The 26,912-nt window shown below is 40.4% G+C and overlaps 1 protein-coding gene across 1 annotated transcript in view; it reads right to left on the reverse strand.

Annotated features, from left to right (window-relative positions):
• The window catches only part of arb2a (ARB2 cotranscriptional regulator A), a 112,496-nt gene that overhangs the window by 70,112 nt on the left and 15,472 nt on the right, over positions 1-26,912 (reverse strand). Inside the window, exons 5-6 of the mRNA XM_072432504.1 lie at positions 26,561-26,626; positions 24,071-24,262 (exon numbers count right to left, since the gene is read on the reverse strand). Of these exons, the coding sequence (XP_072288605.1) occupies positions 24,071-24,262; positions 26,561-26,626 (258 nt within the window). The remainder of the gene's footprint in view (positions 1-24,070; positions 24,263-26,560; positions 26,627-26,912) is intronic.

Consider the following 26,912-nt stretch of genomic DNA (forward strand, 5'->3'; position numbering starts at 1 on the left):
AACCTGTCTGATTCTAGAAAAGCTGAAAAGAAAGAATAAGAACACTAAAAGAACTAAAACCTTCATCATCCCATCTGCCCTCAAAGTACATTTATGAACAAATTGGCTGATGCAGAGGTTTGTCACTCTGATAATCATACATAACATAACATAGACATAACATTTAATTAAGATTCCCTAGACTTTAAGTTTTAAGTTTACTGACTTTTTCCATTTGCTTTGCTAACATAGCCATGCACTAATTTGATCAATGTAAATAATACACTTAACGCTAATTATCAACTTTTTCTTTATCCTAATGAGCACAAATACTTAGGTCAGGATGAAAAGACTAACCTTTGGAGCAAGTCAAGTATTGGTGTCTGTAATAATAAAAAGAGTTTTTAACCTTGGCATGGGACGTCTTTGCTCATTTGGATATTGTTTGTATGTGTGGAGCTGAATATTTATAAATGAGTTCAAAGAGGAGCGGTGGGGTGGAGGAAGTGAAAAGAATAGCACAGCTTCTGATCCCTGATGCCTTCTATTCTTTTTAAGCTTGCATTTACATTTCTTTCTATGTGTTTTGCTTCTCTCTCTTATCCCGATGTGTCTATTTTCAGCATCTGAGTATAAAAAGCAGAGATAAAGACATATTCCAGACAGTGTTGAGTAACTTCAGTGCCAATGTCAAGGCCAGGCAACTTTACCACACTCAGCATGTGACTCTGTGAATCTGTTTAGCTGATGCTTAAAGGCGCTGCATGCTAATCAAGTAGGAACTATTTCAGTGTCATAAACATAAGTAACCTACACACACATACACATTAGCTGACATGCACATCGTCAGGAGCACCTCTTCATCTGCTCGCAGCACGACACGCGGAGGGAGGTGGAGGGTTGGGGCTGGGGGTTGCTACATTGGGGGTGGGTATAGCATTAATCACCGTCCAGGTGGAAATTGTCAGAGCTATCGATTGTGCAAGTAAATGTTACACAAGTCATTTGTCAACTTTTTTTCTCCAAACAGAGCCGCGTGTCATTTGCAAAGATGCTACTCAGAATGTAAACTTCTCACTACAGGCAATGTGGAACTACTTTAGTAAAGAACTATGACACTGATACATACAAAACAATACATAAAATGGCAAATAGGAAATGAGAAGTCCCCAGAATCCTCTGCTCCACACTGTTCCAATGTCATAAAGGTAACAGCTGGTCAAACCTTTTTGTAGAGTTAAATTATATTTCTACTTTATAGAGATAATAAAGTACATTCTTTATTCTTTAGTTTATTTTAATTCAGATTAGTAAAAATACAAAAAAAAAATACTTAAAATACAGTAAATTTGTTAAAATGAAATACCACAGATTTGTGTTGATCATCTGAACAGTCACTGTAACCACATCAGATAAATTAAAAGCATTCTTATTCAACAGTATTTTTTACACAGTACTTTGTGTTCATAATTAATTCATATTTTCAATTAAGTTTATTAAGAGGAATAACGCCTGAGCTTATGATAAGGAAATAGAGGAAGTGCGACGAGTCCTCAGAGGGAAAGCTATGGGGAAATAAATACAGAAGGCTTTTTCTGATGCCGTTAGCATTTTGATTTATACATTCTATATTGTCTCCCCTAAGCATACACATGTATTTTTAATGAGGGCAGAGAGATATACATCATAGAATGATAGGTGCCTCCCTGCCCTCCTGCCTAACTATTTAATGTATAAATCAGGAAGAGAAGGGAGCCAAGAATGGGTGAACATGGAGTGAAACTATCCCAGGAGCTCTTCATGAGGCCATCATCAACCATGCACAAGAGACTGGATGACAACGTCTGTATTGAAAGAAAATTCTTTGTGAGGAATTCAGAAGCTATAAAATGATTGCAGTTTTTCAAACCAAGTGCATGTTAATAAGAAGGTATACATTAGATGTAATCTTTTCCCATTCCGATTTAAATATTTTAATTTATTTGTGCAAGTTTGAATGCAATCATATGTAAAATATGTATAAAAATATTAACAGCCCTGCCAAGGAATGTGTCTATCTAACCATCTGGACAGGTAGCATTAACACACAGAACCCACACACTGTGGGTGCAAGACACATGACCATATGTCCAGACTTAAGCAGTCGGGGTCACTCACTGGACACCTTGGGATTATATAGGATCCATCTATGTCATTGCAAAATGGTGGAGTTACCTGATTAATGAGGAGGTGGGGGCTAAGGCAAGAAAGAATATGTAGAATCAAATTGCTCTTGTGTCTATGAAGAAATGAATGTGCATTGTAGGGTGTAAATAACAACACTGTAGCAACACACAATGTATTAATCTTACTGAAGACCACAGGAACACTCTGACCTGCAAATGTCAAAGGCCAAAGTGAGATTACGTCACCTCTGCCCTGTTATTGTGACCTAGGCACAACCGCACATATCAATGTTCATGTGTAGAACAAATTGCCATATTAATTGCAACTAAACTAAAGTGCACTTAAATTTACAGTATGTAGGGAAATAAATTGGATCAGTAACAAAGCAAAAGATGGTGCATATTTCACCTTTACCCTCCAGTTAATGACCTCTCTCTAAGTGCAGCTGCACTGTAGGTCCACAAGTCTGGGGAGGTCGCCACAGCCAATCACAAGCTGTGTTTGAAGTGTGAAGGGTAAACACAGTGACTGCTCTGCCCTGCCATTTACTCTGCTTATTTTCACAGGATGTAACCTCGAAAGGACGAAGTGCTGGAGAATACAGCGCATCTGTGTATGTGCGTATGCATGCATTTTGGCGTGTTAGCGTACATTTTCCACAGTGTCATTACCACATGGTCGGGTTTATGCTTCAGAGCGCACACATGGGGCTACGCATGTATGTTGGAATCCCCTTCATCCTCTCGCCATACAAATATATGTGCGGAAATTCATGCTATGGTAACTAGGAAACCATGCATGGAGCAATGGACATTTTCCTATTAACCCGATGTAGCCTTCAAGAATGGTGGAAAGCAATTAACCTAGAGAAGTGGCTGTAAAACACATCTTGATCTCTCTCTTGCAAACCGAACTTCTCAACCCCAAACCATTAACGTAATTTTTACAACGAACGCTTTCAAAAATGTACCACTTTTTAGGGACCACCTGTTGTCTATTATTTTTACATACTGCTTTTCTCATAAATCATAACACTGGTAATTAATCAAGCTGTCAAAACAGGGCCTGAGGGTCACCTGGAGGGGTCAGAGGTGGACGAGGGACTGGTGGAGGTCAGGGTCACACCACATTCCTCATTATCAGGTCGTGGATGGGAGAGAGAGCAGGCAAACAAAAGCGAAAGCAGATGGGAGAGAGAGAGAGAGGGAGGGAGAAGTAGCCGCACACTGGGGGACAGAAAGTGGAAGGAATTGACAAACAAAAGCTAAAAGAAGCTGTCACAGGCGTGGAGATGGAGATCAGAGTTTTGAATAACGACACTGTAAAACCCTTTTTTTTCTTTCTTTTTTTTTATAAAGTTGAAAGCCAACTCCCCTAAGAAATCAAGTACACCACCTACAAGTAATGTATACATTTTGGGCATTTTTTATACCCATAACTAATAAGAGCACTGAAAAAAAGTCCACTACATGAATCGCTTTGAAATTGGGTAAAACTAAAATGTTGCTTTGACTGTATTGTTTAACTTAATTGATGCCTGTACAAAAAGTGTTGAACTGACACATTTAGAAAAACTAGGCGTGTTATGAACAACTTATTTAAGTAACAGGCACTTTTGTTTTTTTTGTGTAAGAATAGAACAAAAGAATGCTACAAGATGTTTCCAGAGCAAAGGGGCTGAAATGGTCTGCGGGTAGAAGAAAGGAAGATGGCGTCGCGTATTCAATGGGAAAATAGGGAATCAGCTGTGGAAGTAGGATTGTTATCTTGTTCGGGGCACTCCTTGTGAGTGTGTGTTTGGGGTGAGTGATGAGACAGACTGATATCTTTCTAAGAGGAGAGTGTATCAGTGTCTCTCTGGGTTGAGAGCCAGTTCACAGACACACCAAGGCCACGGTCCTGGAGTGGCACGTTTCCTTTCAACAATACACTGCCCTGATTAGATCGCACTGATTAAAATGGCACCACACAAGATTCATACACACAAAATCTAAAAATGGCCGCCTCGTTTACGATTAATAAAATAATGGATTTAATATTGCTGTCGCTATTGTTATGAATTTAATACACAAGTCTTATTGTGTTGATAAGAGAACAAAGACCTGAATATATATTTGTAATGTAAAGTTATGTGCATCTCCGAGCGCAGTATTAGGCGTAATAGGCTAGGAAAGATTACACCAAAAAGAACAATTTAAAAAGTGCAAATCCCGCGAAACTCGTCCCACGTACAAGCCCCCCCCCCACTTCTCCTCTCTCCCGTCGCAAAGTGCGAATTCTCAGGCGTGGCTCGCTCTATCAAAAACATCACTCTTGAATGAGGCGCCGACCATTGCGCAAAATTAGCTGTCACCCTTTTCTCAAAATCTTTGTTAATCTTGTTTCCAGTGTTTGCAGATTTATCAGCACATGCATCAATGTCAGCTCCTTGGTTACTGAGCCGCACTACTTGGGAGAAGATATAATTAAAAATGTTTGGGGCATGGGGGGCGGTGGTGGCATGTGGGAGTGGAGGGGCTGCTGAGGAGTGGGAAAAAACTGAGGAAATGGGGCGGCGGCGGCGGCGGTAATGTGGGGTGGTGTTTGAAGAAGGAAGGTGAAGTCTTCGCTTCATCTCCGGCGGTCCCCTGGGAGGCAGGAGAACACACAGACCTAGCGTCAGGAGACAAAATGGGAACGGCCAGCACCTCACTTTCCTTTACATCACACTATTGCTTTGGTTTGTTTCAGGTAGAAAAGTTTGCAGACAAGTATCACTTAATCAAACTCAATGTCAGAACTGGTTTGTTGAATAAGTGGCAAAGAGAGCACATGAAAGTGAACCATGCCAGGTATGCGGCGCGCCATGGTCAATAACTGTGTCGTATCAAGAGTGCCACCCTTCATAATGTTCAGGGAATTTTCTTTTGGAATAGACGTTTGCGATATTAAATAATTCTTGGTGACAATATGACATTCCAATACCAAGTTCCGAAGGTACTGTGTGTCATACATATTTGTCGGTTTTGGTGCTTTGTGATTACCAGTGGGAGCTACGCATACTGTACTATTTGGCTGTGTGGCGGGAGGAGAGAACTTGCTCAGTTAGATGTGGCAACTTGAGGAACATACGCATAATTAAACGATAGACAATAAACAGAAACCCCTCAAGTAGAATGCTTTCCAAACTGACACTATACTTGTATTCCTCTAGATTTGGCTGGAGTTTAGAGTCATTGAAAACAGTAGGTTAGAAAGGCTTTAGCAATAGCAGCAGTGAAATCAAGTCTTATCTTGGTGATCAGGAGAACATTTGGAGGCCATCAAGACAAAGTGCAGCTCTTCTCTATATATATCTGATGAATTGTACATTTAATCCTGCTTTTCTTTTTAATGGTTTTGCCGTTACAATGGCTCTCATACACACTGTTCTGTCTTCACTTGCTCCTCTTCATCGTGCTCTTCTCTTCAGTCCAGACTTTAAGTGTGGTCCGGCAGGTTTGGCTGGGAGGTCGCGTATTCCCCCTCTTCATTAGTGAGAAAATGGACTCTGGTAAACGCTTGTTAAAGCCCTTACCTACACTCCCACAGTTAATGGGAGTGATCCATTTGTGTCCATTTCTGCCTGACAAGGCTTTACTGGAAGATTAATAGTGCAGTGTCAGGCCATGGCCAGCCTCTGTCCCGCTCTCATTTCCTTTCTTCTGGGACGCACACATGCAATAATGGAGCCCCGTCTTTTGTTGTAACACCATGATTAGCCAGGGAGAAAAAAAACACACCGGAACGATAGATTGAAGAAAAAATAACAATAAAACAACAATAAAAAGCGGAAAAATCCTAAAGGTGACATCTTAAGACTTAGTGTAGTGAGCTTTGTGTTTCAAGGCAGCCAGAGAAAAATGACCTAAAATGTGATGTCAAATTTTACTAGTCTTTGAATTTCAAGAAAATTTTAAAAGACAAAGGGGACACCAAGGGAGAAATAACAGAGACAGAAAAAGACAGAGAAAGAGAAAGCTGGGAGAAGTCCTAAAGGGCCACCCAGGGTTTGGTCCATCACCCAGGCCCCCAGCCATCGCTCTTCCTTTCAGGGATGACACTGTCAAGTGCTCCGTCCCCTCACTGAGTGAACAGGATAATCGCTCTTAATAATTACACAGACATTCCCTGGTAGCCTGTCCCGTCCAGGCAGACAGTTGTTCAGGAGAGAATTCCTTCATGTAACAGCGCTGGAAATGTGCCATACAAATGAAGAATTAAAATTATATGCAGCACACTTGATTTTATTTGATATTTTCTTCTTTATTTCATCTCGCTATGTCTTCTGTCTCTAGTGGCTCCTGTGATGGGCAGACAAACAATCTGGTAAACATACAAACAGAGAGCCAGGCGACCTGCAGAACAACCCCCTCCACACTACATCACAGTGTGCCAGCCGAGAGAGAGCAGGGTGTTTCTCAAAGCAGAGGATAGGGGATTGGGTCTGGTGGTGTCTCATTAAATTCTTGGGATTGTCTAATTGTCTTTCGTGGACCTCAGAGAGACAAGTACATTATACTCATTGCAATTAACTAAACAAAAGAGCCGAACCGCCCGAGCGTTGGGGACGAGGCTGGGCAAGGGGGAGTAAGGCAACCAGCCGGGACCAGCACAACAAAACACCAACTCACACATGGAGAGCAAGTGCAGACAAATGGTAAAGGACAAGAGAAAAGATATGACGGCGAGAAAAAATAAAGAGGGATAAGAGTGGGAGTGCGAAGTGATCTTGGATTGGCCAGATGTCAGAGTTGGCTGGTTGGGCGGGGTGAGGCACCAGAGGAGGAGGGTGTCTGTGCTCATTTGAGACGCACCTTTGTGCTGGACCTGTCTTGTTTACTGCACTACAGCTTAGCAGTGCGAGGGTCCTATTCATGGTCCAGGCCTTTCAGAAGGTACTGAAGGAGCCCTTAAGCCCACTTAACTACCATTTTCACACACTCTGCCTGCTCTCCTCTTTGTCCTTGCCTCCATTACATCAAACGCAGGAACAAAGGCAGGGAACAGAAACTGGGGCTGGCAGAATGGCGGCCATCACAAATATTAATTTGAAAAGGTGTTGGAGAGTAGAATCTACTTTTATGCACAAGGACAACTTAGGATTTTTTTTATGTTCCTTGTGTGGGGGGGGGGGGGGGGGGGGGGGGGGGTTCCAGGCTAAAGAGGAGGCCGAGGACTAAAGAGGAGGCCGAGGACTTGCAACACAATTATGCAAGAATAAGGGTCTTGAGACGTGGCGCAGTGCTAAAGACTGGGCATACATAGGTGCAGACACACGCACGCGCACTGCCTATTAAATGAGCTCTAAACATCAGCCCTCATTCACTTAACAGAGCTATTAGGCAAAGCAACAAACTCAAAGAACACATACACGCTTTGCAAAGAGTTCATGTGACTGAAGCTTGGCTCAAACAAGAAGCAACTTACTACATTAGAAAACAAAATATAAACCAATTACAAGGTTGGTGACAGTACAAAAAAATAAATGAATCACATTTTATCAATCGCGTTTTTTAAAAACACTTTATCTGGAACTTAAAATGTGTTGTGAAAGTGACCTTGGAGTGGCTGGACCAGAGAGAATCGCCATGTTAAAACTAAAGCTCTACAGGTGCACACAACGCTTGTGTTTCAAACTTGCTTCAGGTCATATGAGGGACAAGCCTGAAAAGCAGACACGGGGGGGAAAAAGTGCCAACGCCCTTTGTCTGATGTCATCACTTACACATCCTCAGTGCACTCAGTCATGGCCACTGTAATGGTATGTTGAAAAGCTCATCCTGTGTTTTGTTATGCTGTGTCGGCATCACAAAAAAAATAGGATTTCACCTTATTTCCCGTCAAAACAAATCACTCTTTCCTCGCCTCATTTCAGACCACACCTTGACTCCCAGATTTTTGCAAACTAACCTGGCCAACTTTGTAAACTATTAAATAGGCAAATAAGAAAAGCAAATAATATTTCTATAGAACTGCCACAACCGTTGCTTCATCAGCATGCAGCATGCCCAGTACACACCAATAGAATTTTAAAAGAAGTTACTCCTATCTCTGCAGGTAAAATAAAAAGAGACAACACTATAAGTTAAAGTTAGCGAGCCTGTGTGACATATGCATTTACAATTGCCAGCATGGGTACAGCCATTCAGCCAGTCCATTTATCAAGGTAATCCTGAGAGGGAGGGCCAAGCCAAAGTCTGATCTCTGACCGAGACACTACAGAAAGAATCAAACCAGGGGAAACACACAGGCACAGCAAAGCCACTTGATGGGGGAGGGACTTTTTATTCAGCCGTGCACCACCCCCTTCAAAAAAATATACACATTTACAATTACTCATAATCTGCTTATGTTGCCAGCCTGCGGTGGGTTTGCTAACATTAGCGGAGACATAAGCGAGAGACAAAGCTGGAGACAGAAAGGACGATCTCCAGGTGTCCAGTAATAGCGGGGCCTGAAATACCTTACTTTCATCTACCACACACCGAGGCTTAAACACCGCACACAAATGTTTGCCAGTTAAGCAAGAGGAAAAACACAGGCAAAATAGTATTGAGAGAATGAAAATCTACACTCATTCAGATACAAAGTGTTTGGAATTTAAAAAGTGTGCACACATATACAAATATAAAAATATATTCTAATGTTATTACTCATATTCTTGGGTGGAAGTATATTTTAATCAAGGGCACTATAACTATACTATTACTCATAAACAGTAGGAACAATATCAGCAAAGTTTACTGGATAGGAATGTTGTAGAGACCATAGTATTAGTAGAATAAAAATTAGGATCAACAAGTTTAGTAGAGGATGTAGAAAATGAGAGACTTGAAAACAATAGACTGGACTGACTGCAGTGTTGGAAATAGCTGGTTCCTGCTGGAAGTAAAAATATAAGTAAAAATATATTTGTACAGGTATTATTGCAAAAAGGAAGGGGGAACAACATTTTGAGAAGTAAGGATTTCAGAGTGTTAAAAGTAGCAATGTAGATAAAAAAAATAAAAAAAAAACACATTATTTTCGCTTTTAGATTCAACAACTGCAGGTCCACAGAAAGGCACAGAACATGTACATGCTTTTAAAATTTAAACAACATGAATGTATTTATAATGATAATAATAGTGATTGGAAAGTTCTAAAGTATACAGTAGAAAAGTAAGGATCCATTATAAAACTAAAAATGCTTAAGTAGAGTATTTGCGTACAGATTCTTGCCTGCTCATTATTGCTCACAAAAAAAGAGGAGAAGTGGTTACAGACATGAAAGGGAGTAAAACATTAAGCGTCTCTTCTGTGCTGAGGATATTTCGAGGAGAAACAGGTTCTAACAAAGTTTGTTATTTATTTATACTTTTCACAATGTGATTGCAAACTAAGTTGCTGAAGCCTGAAGGTTTAATGTCTGGTAAACTTGTAAATTCTTGCTTATGGGAGCGGGGATGGGAAGTAGAGGGGAGAATATTGTCTGTGCGGTAAAAATATAGCTAAAGCGGCTGGAACGTCTCAGGAGGAACAGTAGTGGGTGTTTCAATGACAAAGCCGTCTATTTCCATGGGCTCTGTGCGTCTGATCTCCCTGTAGTCCCTCAAAGCCACAGCCTTGATCGGGGGCAAACAGCAAGTCTATGTGTCTGTGCGTCTGCATTTATCAGCACATCTCACTTTCCAACTCTGTGATAGTGAGTCATGCAGAGAACACAGCGCTGCGCTTTATCCCACTGGTCATTTGCACATCTTGTATAATAACCAAGCATATTTAGTATTATCGCACATTTAAATGCCACAATGTTGCTGATCAAAGCTAGAGAAACTTGAACAATATTTAACTGAATCAAACCTCGCACAAAAAGTTCAAAATACGACAATAAGACACTTTAGTTTTAACGTTTTGTTGAAGTTATGGAATAAATAGATAATTAAAAAATATATATGTACATACATTGAGATTAATGGACAGACATCACAGAAGCAACTAAACTATAGCCAAATTATGAGGGAGAGGAGGAAGCATCTGGGAGAGAGTTTGCCATGATCAAGTCTGACTGTATACTGCCACCTGTGTGTCAAAGACGGTATAGCAACCTTTCAAACTTAAGCTGTGGAAAGAAACTGACTTTAAAATAACTATTCCCAAATACCACATACATTACATATCTGACCATGTTTTCAATTTCTTTGTCGACATCTTCTGGCTTGATCAAAACGCAACACTTTTAAAGAAAAAGTATTTAATAATTACAAGTCTATTAACATAAAAAACAACCATTTCTGTGGATACATGTAGGAGCACATAAAACTTTCCCTTCATCCTCAATTAGATGTAAGGGATTTTCCGCCGGGGGAACTGCGGATGGCTGCCAGGCAGGGCTACCTCAAGTCCTGGTTCAAATGCAGGTTCCAGTTCATCTACAGTTCACACATACTCGCATCTTTTTGAAGTCATTCCGGATTATGATTATTCAAGACAGAGAATAGAGGCACTGCATGTCATCAGTACAATGTAGACACGCCCATTTTCTTCCCCATACACAAAATAAAACTCCCTTGAAGACTTGATGCCCTGGACTTAAACTCGTGTATGACCTCGTGTATAAATCCTCGTCGAGTCGCTCGTATTTTCTAAGCTTTCTTTAGTCCAAACATTTTACAGTATGAAATGTAGTATAAAGGACAATAAACTACTACTAAAATATTAACCTGACAGAATGTTATCGAACTAAAGCAACGCAATCTTGGCTATGGCAATTATAAATCAAATTCCATTAAAAAGAAATGCTATACTAAGCATTGTGTCATACAGTAATGTAGTGTGTGGACTAAATTTCTTGATAAAATATTTAAATTACATTTTTCTGACAAGGATTGTGATTTAGATTTGTAGATTTTAATAAGAAGAGTCTGTTCATCTTGCACATTTTAAACACACCAGGAAGCTTTACCCTTTTAGAAAAGACTGAAATACGAAACAGCTAAACTAATACAAGAATCACATGCACGTTTGCAAAGGTCTAAACTACAGAAGTATCATGTTTGATATGTAAAGACAGGATATTTTATTACTTGCAGAGGGAAAGACTGACCGATAGAAAAATAGGTTGCCATCCGCACACGAGTACAAGCTGCTCATACAGTTGAATCTTCTATAACCTCCAGCACATGGCACTGAGCATGCTCTCTCTGTCTCATCAGACCACCTTCCTCTCCTTCCCTTTGCGTTTTTAATCTGCAGCAGAAAGTTCACCCAGAAGTCAACAGGGCATACAGGAGCTGCGCCTCCAGTGCCACACGTCGGCTTACACACTCTCCCATGTACAGGCAGGGCTTCTGGGACGCGCTGCAGTACAGCGCAGAATGAGCAACAAGGCGAGGTGCAGCCAGGAGGCATCAGCATTATAAATTAACCCTTGATGAATGCAAAACAACTTGGTGTCAAAAACTCCCTTTGTGCTTTGCCGTAATGAAAGGAAAAGTGAGTGGAACAAAGTAAACGAATGTTCAAAAAGACAAGCATTAAAATATTAAAAACTTCTTTTGTGAGGATACATGGACACAATATTGTTTTTTTCAAGTCAGGTGAAGTCATCCAGACTTTGCACAATATTGTATTGTACAATTTAGAATGTTTTAGTTTCAAGATGACAAAATGAACTTCTGGCCCTTTAAAATAAAGGTGGAAGAACTCACAGCTTCACGGAAAACGTAACTTTAGCTGAAGATATGAGAAAAATGACTGTGGTGAAATTGCTAATATTGAAATATAGAGACATCACCACAGACTGAAAGAAAACAGCAATGAAAGGAAGGTAGCAGAATGTAGGTTATTGCGGTCTCACTGCACCACTCCTGAATTTCAAATAAGAACCCTGGGCAGAGCAGAGCAGAGAGCAGGGCAATGAGAGGAGGCAGGGTGAGAGCAGCTACAGCGAACACGAGGCAGGCAACAGAAAGAGCTTATTAATAAGAGATCTTAACTAATGGAGTGGAACAAAGAGAAAGTGAGGCAATGGAGACTAGCTTCCCAGACAAGTGGCCAAGAAACCTGCCATCCACACGATTTTAAGAAAGATTTTGTCCTTTTAAACATAACATTTTGATTGTACATGCTTTACTCACAATACAGAGCATTATCTTCTATTTTTAATCTATAATTGCTTTAGAGTAATTCTGTCTCACGATACATTGGTTAAGATAGACAAATTGTAGGCTCCTCTAATGGCTGGCGAATATGAGGGGCAGCTCTTTGATCTGGAGGCTATGTTGGCCGAACACTGGCTGCGCAGGGTGGTCTCCCATCATGCTCGGCTGATCACAGATGCAGCTTTACTATTGGCTGCCTGGTAGGCCCTCCCATCAGCCTCGATGCTACACGCCTCTGACAACTTCATTAGCTCAATTTGACCCTCCGAGTGCGCCCTGACACACAGTGCTCTGCCAGCAAGACGCTACTGCAACTCAAGGCAGAGTTATCACGGCAAGATCGTTTACTTTTATATAAATAGTACATCAAATATTGCTGAAAGTTGTATACGTCCGACACAATTAACATTAAGGCTATCAGATATTAAATACATTTATACTCAATACTCTCTACTAGGCACTTAGTTTGAGGGTTTCTGACAAGCAATTTACAAGTGTAACTTTGACACATGATAATTGTCATTTGCTGAATTAGTGTGGAGTAGAAGTTTAATCAAAGCTCTTATTTAAAATGTAAAAACTTGGCGTTTGCATTTTCGTGTTCACATCATTAGAGCATAAATAAAACATAGCATCCTGCTGCGTGCCTTCTGTACATCTGTTCTGATGTTCATGTTTGGAACACCCAGTGGTCAGCTCAAAGTGATTTTAAAGTTGTGGAACAGGACATGTACGTGTGATACTAGGGTTTACTAGCGGGTTGTTGCAGCTAATCCTGCTTCAACATCTTTGTAACTCAGTGGTGGATAGGTGAACTATTGAACCCTGTCCCTGCAGCTAAGGCTTGGTATAGCAGCAAGCTAATTAGCCAGTCACAAGGATGATATCACCCCTGCCCCACTTCAGCTCCTTTTTATCTCTCATTCATGAGCCCTTGGTGGTGCCCTTGGCATAGGCTATGTAAACTATCATTTCTCACCAGCGAATACACTCTAAGGCCGGGCATTATAAACCATTGCACAGGATGCATAATGTGCAAGCAGGCTAATGAACTTGTTGGTGATGCAGTGCAGACAATCAAAATTAAATTTAAAAGGCAAAGCTCGGATTTGCGAGTGTTTGCATAAAATGTACATGTTATGCAAATTTTAGGAAACAACATCTCAAATCATTACTCCGCAGAATAATGTGATTTGTTTACTTTAGTGATTTATTTATTTTTGCATAGTCATTACCTGCAGTCAGTAACAAAAATAATTAATTTTGTTTTCCTAAATACATCTGACAATGAAAGACCAGAGTCAACAGAATCAGGGTGGACATAAACCATAATGCTAAAAGGGATTATTAAGTAATTATCAAGTAAATCAACTAAAACAATGGTATTTAAACTGCTGCTAAGACCTTACACTGACTGATAAACATAATTGGATAAAAGTGATACTTAGAGGGTTTTTTTTGGCTTGTGGCAGTACTGTCTTTCTCTTTTCCTTCCCTTTTTTGTTATTTGAAAGCAAAAGTGTAAATGGCTTTATTTATCCATAAAATTAATGTGTTCAGGCTCTTGAGCAAAAATGGCTGACTGGCAAAGAAAGAAACTCAATTCTGCCTCCTGCTGAGGGAGAGTGGAGAGCTGCTGTTGTCGACAGGTACACCAGCCCACTACCTCACAGCTACTGTTTTAAGAGACAAGTCAGAAGTCAGGAGTAAATAGGAGAGATAGAGTGAAAAATGGAGAAGGAGAGAGGTAATAGATTTGAGAGTTTGTGGGGAGTAAACAGATGGAGTAAACACAGCACAAGGGAAACCTGGAGACTCCCATAGAACCAGCTCAATGTGTCAGTGACACGGCAGTGCACACGCAACAAAGTGTTCTGAGGGCAACATGCACACATACATACACACACCCACACAATCACACATGGTTCACCAATTGGCAGGATGCTGGGACCCAGAGCTCCTATCCAGAGCACTGACAGGCACACGGAGAACAAGCTGCCTGACAGCTCATGACAACTACTCAGCTTGTGAGAGGAGAAAGACATCTTTTCTCTATCTTCTATTTGTCTAAGTGGTCTAAAAATGGGAGGTTGAAAACAAATGAATAATAAAAACGTGATGTAGGCCTATGTATTACAGTCAATCGTGAGAATAGGAGGTCAAAGGTTGATTGACCTGATCAGGTGAATGTTTTTATTTTATTGGATTTTTTTTTACACTTTTTTGTCTGTTTCTCCTGAAAATCTTTTTTCCCTTTGCCAAACTTAGCTGCTGTGTGTGCTGGAATAGAGCATGGACGGGCCTGTAGGCCTGTCCAAGAGAAAGATGGCAAAAAGAGAAGGAGAGGGAAGCTGGCCAATTAAAATTGGGTAATAGGAGTGTAGCTCTGAGCCGGTGTGTGTGGCTGAGGGCTGAACTTTCCGAGCTTATTCTTTAATGTGTGTATAATGCCACAGGCTTTCCACACAGCCAAACTTCATTTAGCAACCCTGCCAGCCTGCTGGGTGAACCGGAGATCCACAAGTTAACAGGTACATGGGTCTATGCAAACCCCTGGGACATCACCCACACCCTGAGGACCCACATAACTCATTTATTCATTGATGACCGTTACTGATCACAGCCTCATGGCCACATCATTCTATCAGGAACTTCATTACAATAAAGATTTACTGAAAAAAAAAGTTTTTAACATACTTCACAGACCTTGGCAAGCAACGGTAAATTAACCAGTTAAAAGGCATCTACAGATTTTATTGTCTCTGTAAATAACTTTAAATACATTTTAGTACTTTAGTACTTTACTTACTTTAGTAGTATTTTGGACCTCTGTGTACAAAAATACATGTGTTTATCAGAAAGGGATAACTCACACTATAACTGTTTAATGACACAACACTGTCATGTCATGTCATATGACTGGTATGTTAAAGACATGAATTCATTTAACCGTTCACCTACAATAATGAGCAGTTTGGCCAGAGACAGTGACAGGATTAAACATAGAAGAGTCGGCAGATACACACACACATTATCACACTGACTGTCACTGTGTGCCTTCTTACTCTATGTGGTAATAGGCAGTCAGCTTCACAGCCAGAGCATGACCTAGAAAGTGAAACCACACGGCAAGCGACTAAATGTGTCACAAGGGCTCAATCATTCTCCTCCCCTCTGAAGACATGCAGCAAGAGCAAAGAGTGAGCGGGCGAGGGTGGGGGGGACCAAGGCTTCTACCACACACTCACAAGCTAATTAAGTCATTTGAAATAGCCACCGAGGGTACCTGTATGCAATCTAGCCAAGGCAAAGGGTTGATGAGGCTCTGTAGGCCTTGGGCTAACTTCAAAAAGAAGGCAAAGATTGAGTGAAAGAAAGGCAAAAAGAGAGAAAGGTGGTGTATTTTTAATTGAACCCCAACTTGTAGAAGAGGTGTATGTGAGTGTATGTGTGCTCATGTCGGGAAGCAGGAAAAAGGTTAAGCATGCCCCCAGCAGAGACAGTCTGAGCACACAAGCTCTCGATGGGGAGCAGGTGGAAGGATGCTGTGTTGGAGGGACAGAGGGGTGAGGCAGAAAGACCCCAGATAATAAGAGTTCACTGAGCGGCCATGAGTGTATGTGTAATGCTTATAGGTCAAAAAATGTTTCCTTTGAATTTGTTTTGAAATTATAGGACAAATATCTCAAAAGTGACTGTATAGTGCCATGACCAGGTAAGAAAGCTCAGGGGTAAGGGGTAATTCTGGCATGGATTGTTCCACAGTATGGCAATAAACATTGTTATCTTGCTTTTTTTTTTTTCAATCACACGTCTTACAAAAGAAACACATTAAGTGTCCCGCTCGGCTGCTGAGTGGAAAGCATATGCTGGGTTCTGTAGCCTTGAGTTCTCTCATCCCCATTTCACTGCACTGTCCTGTCCAATAAAGCCCAAAAATAAATCAATATTAAAAAGAAATAAAAGAAATACATTCAAAAGAAATGCATTAAAAAACATGCATTCATTCTAACTTTGAGCGCAGTCGCCTCTGCGCAGATCTGACTAATTTGGTCTGGTGGCATCACCTTCAAAATACCTAAATCTACAAAAGGAAAAACAAATATATATATAAATGACTATTCAGGTTACGGTTGTTTTATTAATCACAACAATTATGAGAATCTGAAAACCATTTTACCTTTGGTCAATTGCTGTCATTTCAATGCGTTGAAGCGCTTTTCAAATATTCCTAGCCTAGAGTAAAAGCTCATAAGCAGAACCCCAGCGCTGCACTGAAACCACACACACCTCTGTGAAGCTTGTGTGCCCTGCCATGTCTCCTTTCGCCAGGGGCAGAATCCTGGCGAGACCAGCCTCTGAACTGGGTCACAACCGGAAAGAGCACAGCATTGGCAGTGTGCTGATCACAGGAGAGGGCAGACAGCGGCTTGGACCGAGAGTGATTGGGCTATTCTAGGTCAGCTCTCTCTACAATACACCACTGTCTCTTAATGTTTAAGGGCTCCAAAAAGACAGACAAAAATCACACTAAAACCATAGAAAAGTTGCAGAATAATGCGTGTATATAACAGTGCCAATGGGGTTAAAGGCAGCTTTTGAACCCTCAGAATTAGATACATCTCGCTATTTCTGTCCCAAGTCTAATAAAGCTGTATGCAGCAGATCTCCTCGGCAGCCTATAGAGAGAGATCAGCCTGTGGACTTCAAAGGGGTTGCAACTAGGTCACGGCAAGACACTGCAGTCAGCTCCAGCACGGGCTTGGTCTGAGACATTTCACTCTCTCTCCGCCTGTGTCTCAATACAATGATATCAGTGAAATTAAAATGGATTATGGTGCCCTTCTTTCTTGTCGTCCCCCGAGGTCGTACGGCACCATGTCATGTTACTGTTACTATAATGTGACTTCTTTATCACTGTCCATCGGAGCTGCAGCTCAGCACTTTAACTTATGTTTAATTTAGACAGGGACCGAGCGGAGGAGATGGAGAGAGGCCATGAGACGAGGCTAAGAATGCAGAAGCAGGCCAAGTCTCCACGGTCACACGCCGCCTTTTTGATCTGTCAAAGGCCAACAAGACAAGATAGAAGACTCCGCACATTGAATAAAAAGAAGAACATATAAAGGTGACCAGACATCTTGACAAAAGAATATGTAATGGGATATTGATAAAGTATCAGGCAAATTGCACCTTTTTAGGTTGTTCCCGCAACAAAAGTCGGACATTGTTGAATTCCAGGGTGTTTAAGTGATCTATTCATCTCTGTCGTTATCGCTTATCTCTCTCTCTCGGAATGCAACTAGCACCACCTCCTTTGCTACTTCAACTATCCCTTTTTTCATTTGAGTGAAATTACATCATAAACAAATACTTAAATGACGTGAAATATATGTTGGCAATATCACAGCAGAATCTGGGGCTGCAGCAGGTCACGATGATAAATTAAGACCCTAATTAGACTGTATTAGATTAGATAACGTCAATAGTAACTAATACAGATACAGATAATCAAGATAGGATTATATATAGTAAATAAAGAGTAAATGGTCTAATGGTCACATTTAGAGGCAGCGCTATTCCACCTTCAAGGCACTCAAAGTAAAAGTCATTCTCAAAAGATATCAGACACTCAGACACTCCTTAAACCTGAGGTAACGTTATTCTCATACATTACAAAATTACCCCCATTGGTTATACAACAATAATATTTCTATTGACTGAAAAAATGGAACAAAAAACCTGTTACATTACTTAAATACATTTTGGGATGAGTCCACCCTAGTTCCGAGCGTGTCTGAAGATGTAGTTCTACAGTTGTGCACAATTCATGCTCAATTTGAAAATCAGGATTCCCAGATTTAATATAAAGTATGTAAACCCAGAGATGAGTGTTTGATTTGTGCTTTGTTGGCATGATATGATTGCCTGTGTGTTCTGGGGTTGAGGTGGCTGTGTCTGGCTCCTCACACTCAGCATTAGGAGCTCAGGTTGACATTCATGTGAGTGACATCAGAGGCGACGGCAGCACAGTGGCATATGGTAACCGCCCGCTCTACGCAAAAACTTGACATCAGCGCAAACAAGTCAGCCAAGCATCACTAGCGTGTGCTCCTCAGAGTGTTTGGATTGTCAGCATATGCAGAGATAATAACACCTATCACAGGCTCCATAATGTCACCTAAAGGGAACGCATAGCCAGACCTAAAACAACAGTCGCATACTGACTTCTGACTGGGTTAAATTATATAAAACAGTGGGGGGGACAATGAGAAGAACATGCTTTACTGTGGTACTAGAAAGATGCCGTGATCAAAGAAATAAGTGAAATCTTAAGAGGGAAAATGCTTAACACCACAATAAATAAGTCAATTTAAATGTTTGAAATATATACTAGAAATGAACCACAGTCCAATCCTCAAAGTGTGTTAGTTTTTCTTGAAAAAAAACGATGTGACAATAACCCTAACCCCCCAAAAACAAATCTATAAAAACTTAATAGTTCAGCCGACATCAACAGAAATAATCTTTTTGTCTTCTTTGCAAAGGACCAGTAGTTTTGACAGGAAAAATATACTGGTACGGTTATTCCATCTTTACTTATCGTCTGTATGTGTGTGCCAATAATAAGTTTGTGTCATAAAATGTTCAGTCATACTTGTAGCAAAATATCGGGCTAGTTAAATATGCAAAGTTCAAGTTTACTTCTTGGTTCTGGGGGTTGTTTCATAAGACTTGTTCAGTAAAACCAGACTTACTGCCTGACTTTTCTGTTGACCGAGCATAAACACAAGGGTTCAAGCTTAGTCTGTTTTCACCAGTCTCACTCAGGACTTTCTCAGCCGCACTCAGTGCCGCACCCAGTCTCACTTGATAAGTAGCTTTGACAGCCCACGAGGCTGAAGAAAAGATACAAACCACCCTCTCAATCCACTCAATACTAGACTATGGAGAGGACACGCCCACGGCCCACCTCCATCAGAACCCCTTTAAGACATGAACACACGTGTGCTGGTTGAGACACAATCGAAGAGCGAAAATGAGAGTAAGAAGGAGGCTCCATCCGAATTGGTTAAACAAGTCTAGGCTTAAGCACCGTCAGCCATGATGAGGACCGTCCGAATTGATCAATGAAGTCAGGAGGAAGAAAGAAAAGGAGACATTATGCTTCCTTTCATAGCTCCTTTTGCATAGGAACCTCAGACCGTTCCTAACCAGCGCACCATGAGTTTGTAATGAATTAAAAGTTTTGTTGCCATGGCCAGACTTTATACAATAAAATCATCTGAATAAACCACACTTTATAGAAGTATGAACATCCTTTGTACATCCCATTTACCTCTAAAGAAAAGAAACATAGAGTTGCATCTTATCTAGAGTCTGCTGATGAAGCCACTGCAGCTGGACTTAAAGACAGGATTTAGTGGAACATGTGCATTTCTGTGACATGAGCTGTGCGGCCAATGGCGAGTCAGAAAAATATGTGTTCAAATGTGATCTGTGCATGTGTTCATATCACAGAGGTGCTTCATGTTTAAACTTTTCAGAGCTCAGACTCTGCAGGTTTAGTGCAATCTCTTTATTTGTGTTGACCTCATGACGCAGCTCTCAAAGTTTAAGGAAAAGAAGAAGGAAGGAGGTATTTCTGCCTCATTTTGGACTGAGCCAGAGAAGAAAGTGGTTCTAAACTTTATAACACTTACAACTCCGCACATGAGGAGTATGTTAGCGTCATAAAGCCACAGGCTCAAGTATAAAACCCATTCACTCTAGAGTGCTGTTTATAAATATTCAAATGATCAAATTATGTCTAGCAATTTGAGTTTAAACTAAATGCAATGAATAAAGATGTCAATACAGAAAAAGACAAGCTTGTACACTGACAATATTTGAAGTAGGCTGTTAGTCTATCTACAGTGTAAATCATAACTCTTTACATTTTTAAATATCAAGTTTTAAGTATTTTCAGAAAAAGACTCAGAGTGAATGTGCTTTATGAAACCCAAATGATAACAAAATAAGTCACACTTCATCATCATTTAAGTCTAAATTAAGAAGAAAAAAACTATGTATAAACAATGTCAGGTTGATGCAAATTATCTGTCTTTAAATACCTTTTTCAACCAAGTACAGATGCTAAAATCGTGCTATTAACTAACACTATCTAGGAAAAGCAGATACTTCCTCCAGCATGTTTTTTTCCCTCCAAACACAGAAGCAGCAGTAAAACAATTACCAATAAGAAATGTTGTTGTTTTCCTCTAACCCCAGTGTTCCCCTAGAACCCCGGTAACCTCTATTTAAGCTCCAAGTTCCTGCTCATCGATCAAAGTGGGGAGCGCCTAGTCTAGGATCATGGCACTAGCGCTGGAGAGCTTAAAGCAAGCTTCAACTCTGACCCCAAAAGATGCTCACTGGAAGATTGTGTGTATGTCTGCATAGTGTGCGCAGTGCAGTGTAAATTCACAGCCAGTCACCTATGCGCTCACCCCCAGCCCCTTGCAAAACTCAATTTCCTCCTAGTTTGTCCCGAGCTAAGCACTTTTTAACCTTTGTTGCAATGGAGAATACTTGGTGGAATTTACAAGAAGATGAAAGCAGCATTATGTACAATGTGTGCGGTTTGTATGTGTAATTGAAGTGATTCAAGCCGGTGTTTGAAAAGCTGGAAAGATGTAACTGCGCAGGTTGATGAATTGTTCCTACTATTGTCTGAGATGTGCTTGTGTATGCGAGTGCTGTCCAAAGAGAAGTGTTCCCATGGAGAGAGCGAAGAGGTATCCACCACTCTGCGCCTGGGGCCCTCTGGATGAGAGACTAAACAAAACCTCCCCAATGGGACGTGCACACAGCGCCTGTAGCAGCAGATGACCTACTCCCCACCTCACACACGAACACACACTTTCAGCAACACACACAGGGGGAACATGTTTGATGATTTAATTTGTTGAATTCATGTATTCTTGCAAATAAAGCGTCGCAATAAGATCAAAGCGCAACAATCTTGAGTTTTCACCCTTCAGCTAACAGATGCTGTAAGATTTTTCTGATCAATTGCACATATAACGTAAGGTTAGATTGCATGTGCATATTTGTAGTAATTGCGCTAAAACCTTTCATCATGTCATTTAAGCAATAGATAAACTCATATTTATCCTGTGAAATAAAAAGCGGTGTTTTTTTTTCCTTGGATGCCTAAGGATGAACATTATCTTCTTTACGTCGTTTTGTGATTGACAAATGAATGCTGCTACTCAATGAGGCTACGATCAATACATTGCTGTGAGGTGTGTAAACTCAGACAGCGTGTTTAGATACATCTACAATTACCCGGAGCACATCAGCAAGCTACAGACAGGCGTGTACTATAAAACACTTAACCAGCAACATTTTACAGCAAAGTACGCTTTTGAAGTGCTGGTGAAGGGGAGTTTTTACAGTACTTTAGACTAGATAGCTTCTGGAGTGGCTGAATCTGAAAGGATTTGAAATAGACTGGCAGTACCTGTTAGAACTGGGGGTACAAACACAAAAATAATGTTTTCTCTCTTTCTGATCAATTTTTAATTTGGCCCATGCAGCCCAGCCTTTGGCGGGTCTGGCCCCAGTAATTATGGTGTGTTATTGACAGCGGCCTTCCTGCGGGATGCTATTTAAAAAAGGTTTAACCTCCGAGCAGGTCCGGGCCCCACCCCCACCTTTGAAGGTGTCAAGTACATTGATCTGAGCTGCAGGACGTGCTGGGACCTCCTGACCTAGAGGTGTGTGCAAGTTGCTCTGAGGGTTACAATTACAAGGCCATGGCAAGGCAGAGAATCATTTGACCCTTTCACACATCCACACACTGTCCTCTGGCTAAAGCTGACTAAATGGATACAATGAGCTTTCTCTGGCTCCACCTGATGCCCACACAGAAGAAAATAATGTGCACGCTTAATAGACTTCATATATATCGAATGAAAAACACATACAAAAGCTACTGTAAGTGATACAAATAGTATACGTGAGCTAGACAGACACTTTTGACATGTTTGTTCTTCCAAAACAGTGTATTAGCTTTGAATTGAATTGCCATGAGTCTGATCAGTGAAATTAAACATTACATTAATATCACACTATCAATCAAAATGTTGTACAGTATTTCAAATGTCCAACAAGATTTGAAAGAACTCCAAAATAATGTAAAATAACCCTTGTGAGAGCCAGAGCACCACCACAATAGTTTTAATTCAGTCTGAAAACTTACAAACTTGAGCCCAACTCAGACTTAACCAGCGAACCATACACAGACCAGACAGAATAACTAATGAGCTCACCTTTCAATTCACTCCCTTTTTCAATTTTTACTGTGTCCTCCCAGTATCCTGACTCCCTCTGCCTCCTTCGCTCCCGCCAACTAACCCCTTTTTTCGAGGCCCCTTGGCACCCTCCACCTCCACTGTCTCAGTCTCAGGATGCGGCGCATTGACAGGGCCAGAAGGTAATGATACAGCTGCCATGATGCAACAAGCAGACCTGTCGACTGTCAGGAATTGAAATCATGAAGGAATAAGCTGTCATTAAGAGGCCCTCTCCCAGTAGCGGAGCTGTCAGACGCCTGCCTTCTGCCTACTCTCTCCCGCTACACTCCCATCTCTCCTCTGCCAGTCCCCACCCCATTTGCAGTCACTCCCTCGCTTTCGTCCTGCTTCAAACCTCTCCAAACCCCTTCTTCTTCTTTCTCCCTCTGTCCATTTTTTAACCAATCATAAGCTTTTTCCCTTCTGCTCCTGTGCCGCACTCCACAATTTGATTTTTTTTTTTTTTTTAACTCAATGGTTGTTTCCGGTGCCAGCTCCACTCACCTGTCATTTTATCTTTAGGCCAAGGGAATTTAATTATTTTCTTGTTACACTACGTAACTTTTCTGGTGGCGGGTTCGCCAACTGCTGCTCATCTCCATTTAATTGTTATTGCTTTGTCAGGAAGGTTCCACAGTTTGGCATTAAACTTATCCAGCTTGCATTTATTAAATTACAGGTGGTTTATTGTATTGTAGTCTTAGTTGCAGTATGTGGCCCACTAGGCGTGGGCCATTTTGCCAAAAATGTGTATCCCGATCACAATATGTGAATGGGTTAAAAAATATCTTTAAACATATTAGTCAAGCTTTAATGTGAAATATTTGTACAAATGTATTAAATAGGTGCAGAAATATCATAATATATATCATATTTGATTACACATTTAATGATCATAAAGACAAATCAAGACATTAGTGATTAACAATGCAAAAACAAACTGTACTGTTCTGCTCGTATCGAAAAAATTTAATCGCCACGACAAGAAAAGTGTGAAAAGGACATCTAAATAAGGAACTGGCAGAGGAAGGTGTGTCAATGAATGAACACTAGGTTCTCCAAGTCTGTTTAGACTAACTATAGCACAACCCAACAACTATTGTGCCCATTTTTACACTTGGTATGACGCCTAGAGGAAAGCTATTTTCTGTTTACAACACATATTCAGCTGGCAATTCTGTTGTAGGCCAAAAGTAATGTAAAGTTATAAGCTGAACATCTTTTAAATCATTGTCTATTTGTCTACAAACATACATGCTGGTCCAGAATGAGGAACAAGTAAGTAATTTCAAATGCATTGTTGATTAATACAGTTTCTCATTGTTTATTAATTTATACAATCCCCCATTAAAATGAAGAAAGATCAAAGAATGCTTTGCCTTTAATGTCTAGAAATGCATATTCTTTTGTTGTGCACATTACCTCCATGGCTCTGGTGATGAAGGGGATCTGAGTTCCTGAGTCCAGGTCCTGGTTGATGATCAGTCTGCGGGCCCACTGTCCGGCCCGCACCACACCGCTGCCCTGGATCAGCACCAGCAGCTTGGACGGGTTGGAGAGGGCATCATCCGTCACATAGATGAAGCTGGTAGGCTCTTCCTCTTGTGCGTCGACCTAATACACAAACCTAAACTTAAACAAACAAAATTCTCAAGTTTGACCAAACAACAGAGAAATCTTTAATTTTCTTTCTTCCACATTGTTCAATACAAAATTACCATTCCTCTAGTATGTAAACCGTTTCTAAATGATAAAGTAAGTAAATGCGATATATAAAGCCAGATAACAAACACTTACATTTAAGCAGTGGAGTATTGAATAGTTGTACTAAAGTAATAGTACAGTTTCATGGTAAAATGCACTGAATGAGTGTAGTGTTGTCAAAAAGTACACATGAAAAAAACTCTGACTACTTGGATTTACACAGACTCAGTACAATTTCAGATCAGATTTTTTTTTTTACAAAACTTGATCAAATAAAACATTTAAAGCTGAATTCAGTTTTTTAAATGACAATCTGCATATTCTCTGAACTCTGACCAATCAAAGCAGGCGATCATGTTTTTTTTGTTTGTTTATAGATTTAGAAAGAAGCAGACAACTGTGCTTTTGGCCAAATTAAAAATCTACTCAATTACAGTAATGTGAGTATTTGTAAATAGTTACTTTCCACCCCTGCATTTAGCGTTCTGTTTTTGGAGTATAAATGAAATTCAAATTACCTTTCCTTTTCCCTCTAAGATTCTCACAAGTATAATTTTTAGTTTTAATTTTTAGAATTTGATTGATTTAAATAATCACAATTCATCTTTCCATTCCTTGTCCTGGTCCTGATTAATCCAGCTGAAGATGAAGTACTGTTGTCCAGGTTAAATCATTGTCTTGTCTTGAGTTCTAGCTCAGATCTGGCTCAGTACAGGTTAAGCTGTGTACGCCAGCTTTTGTTTGGGTTCAATTTAGTCCCAAAACGGTCACGGTTAAGTTGTGAGTTAGTTCTAGTCTCTGGGAATTTCATTTTGCTTTAATAAAGTCTCTGTTTTGCCCCGTCAGTTAAGAATTGTGTGGTTTGGCAAATATTCACATCGATAGATATGAATTTTACACGAGCAAACCTTGGACTCAAACCAAAGAATGCTATAATTTGACATTGTACGCATACATTTCCATTTTTGTGCAGAACTACAAGTTAACTTTGTCCTTCGCCCGTGAATATGAGTGTGCCTGTGGCCTGGGAAAATCTCTGGAGACAGAGTCCATAAAAAGCAATGGGTGGCAGCTGCAAGAACTTAATCCAAGATGACAAAACAAGGCGAGAGGGAGAGAAAATCTTCATTCATTCCCTTTCCCTATACTTGCTGGCGGTTAATCTTCTTAAAATCTGCGGTCACAAGTTCAACACCATACAGGTGGACATGGACCCACCGCCAACTCACACAATTACACTCACACACACCGTACTCATAGAGGCGGGTGGGCAGCGGAAAACCAGAATAGAGCAATTTTCTAAAGGAATAATGAGACAAATAGGGCAGGCAGATAAACCTGTAAAAGTGTACGGGGGCTAATGAAAGGCGCTGTGTCTCTGGCTTGGTGATTTATGGACACTGTTAGCGCCGGAGCTGCTATGCACTAAACACCAGCTCGAGCTAACATCCCCATAAACGCGGGCTGAAAAATGATCACAAGATTTATAAACATTGAAAAAAAAAAAAAATAGAACAGCGGGGTAAAGGGTGGGGGCAAAAACATGCTAACAACAACAAATGGAAGAGATCAAGTGGTTGCTCTGTGGATGGATAAAGCAAAGCAAAGAATAACTCTTAGATGCCATAATAGAAAAGTCCTCTGCATAGCTATTGAATGCAAAACAGATTAGGCATCAGCACGCAGCAGCTCGGGAGCTTTGAAACGACACGACACAATACAGTTCATTTGTGGCACTTTTGCACAAAAAATGTGAGCAGATGATGGGAGGGGGGGAATTAAAGAGTAAAATAGTATGAGAAAGACAGTCTACGATAGTCGCTCAAAGTGTTGTTACAGTATTAAAATTGCAAACCTGATTCTGATGCTAAGGTAAAGGGCTCAATACCAATTTCAATACCACAATGATTAAAAACAGTCCGATACAACAGAATAAGAGCCATCAATATTACCATTTGGTATTTAACGAATTATGAAAAAGAAAGAAAATTTTAACTAGTTTCAGTATTGATTAGTTATCTGGATTGGATCATTATTATTTTTTTACAAACTCACTCAAAGCCGTTTCCTTTTTGGATTATGGAACAGAACACATTTTACAGTCACAGAGGGAGGCAAGGTATTTTACATCAATTTTAATATTTAATAATCCTTTAATCTCCAGGAGCAGAAATGGAAGAAGTGTGTATTTTCTTTGCTAGTACTTACTGGCAGGTACACTCTGGTCATGTTGCACTGCGTCTCCAGCAACTCATAAACATACTGAGTGATAATCTGTGGAAAAGAAAAGACAAAAGATTATCCGATGCCCATTGATTTTTCACAGGTTTTTACAGTAGATCGCCTCCTTGACATAATCCAGATTTACAAATAAGTACCGTAATAAATCAAAAAGTAAATCATCTTGTGACGGTGTATGCCTGCATTAAAAAAGTATATCAAAAGTATATCAACAAAAGAAAATATGTATTGCACATTATTCTTAGAGCTCACTCCTGTGTTGTGTAAAATTATGAAGTTATCAGAACACCGACCTTCTGTAAGAAACAATAAATGGAAA

The sequence above is a fragment of the Eucyclogobius newberryi genome, unplaced genomic scaffold, assembly GCF_026437365.1.
Source record: "Eucyclogobius newberryi isolate DKJ021-1_F unplaced genomic scaffold, fEucNew1.0.hap1 SCAF_6, whole genome shotgun sequence".
Lineage (NCBI taxonomy): Eukaryota > Metazoa > Chordata > Actinopteri > Gobiiformes > Gobiidae > Eucyclogobius > Eucyclogobius newberryi.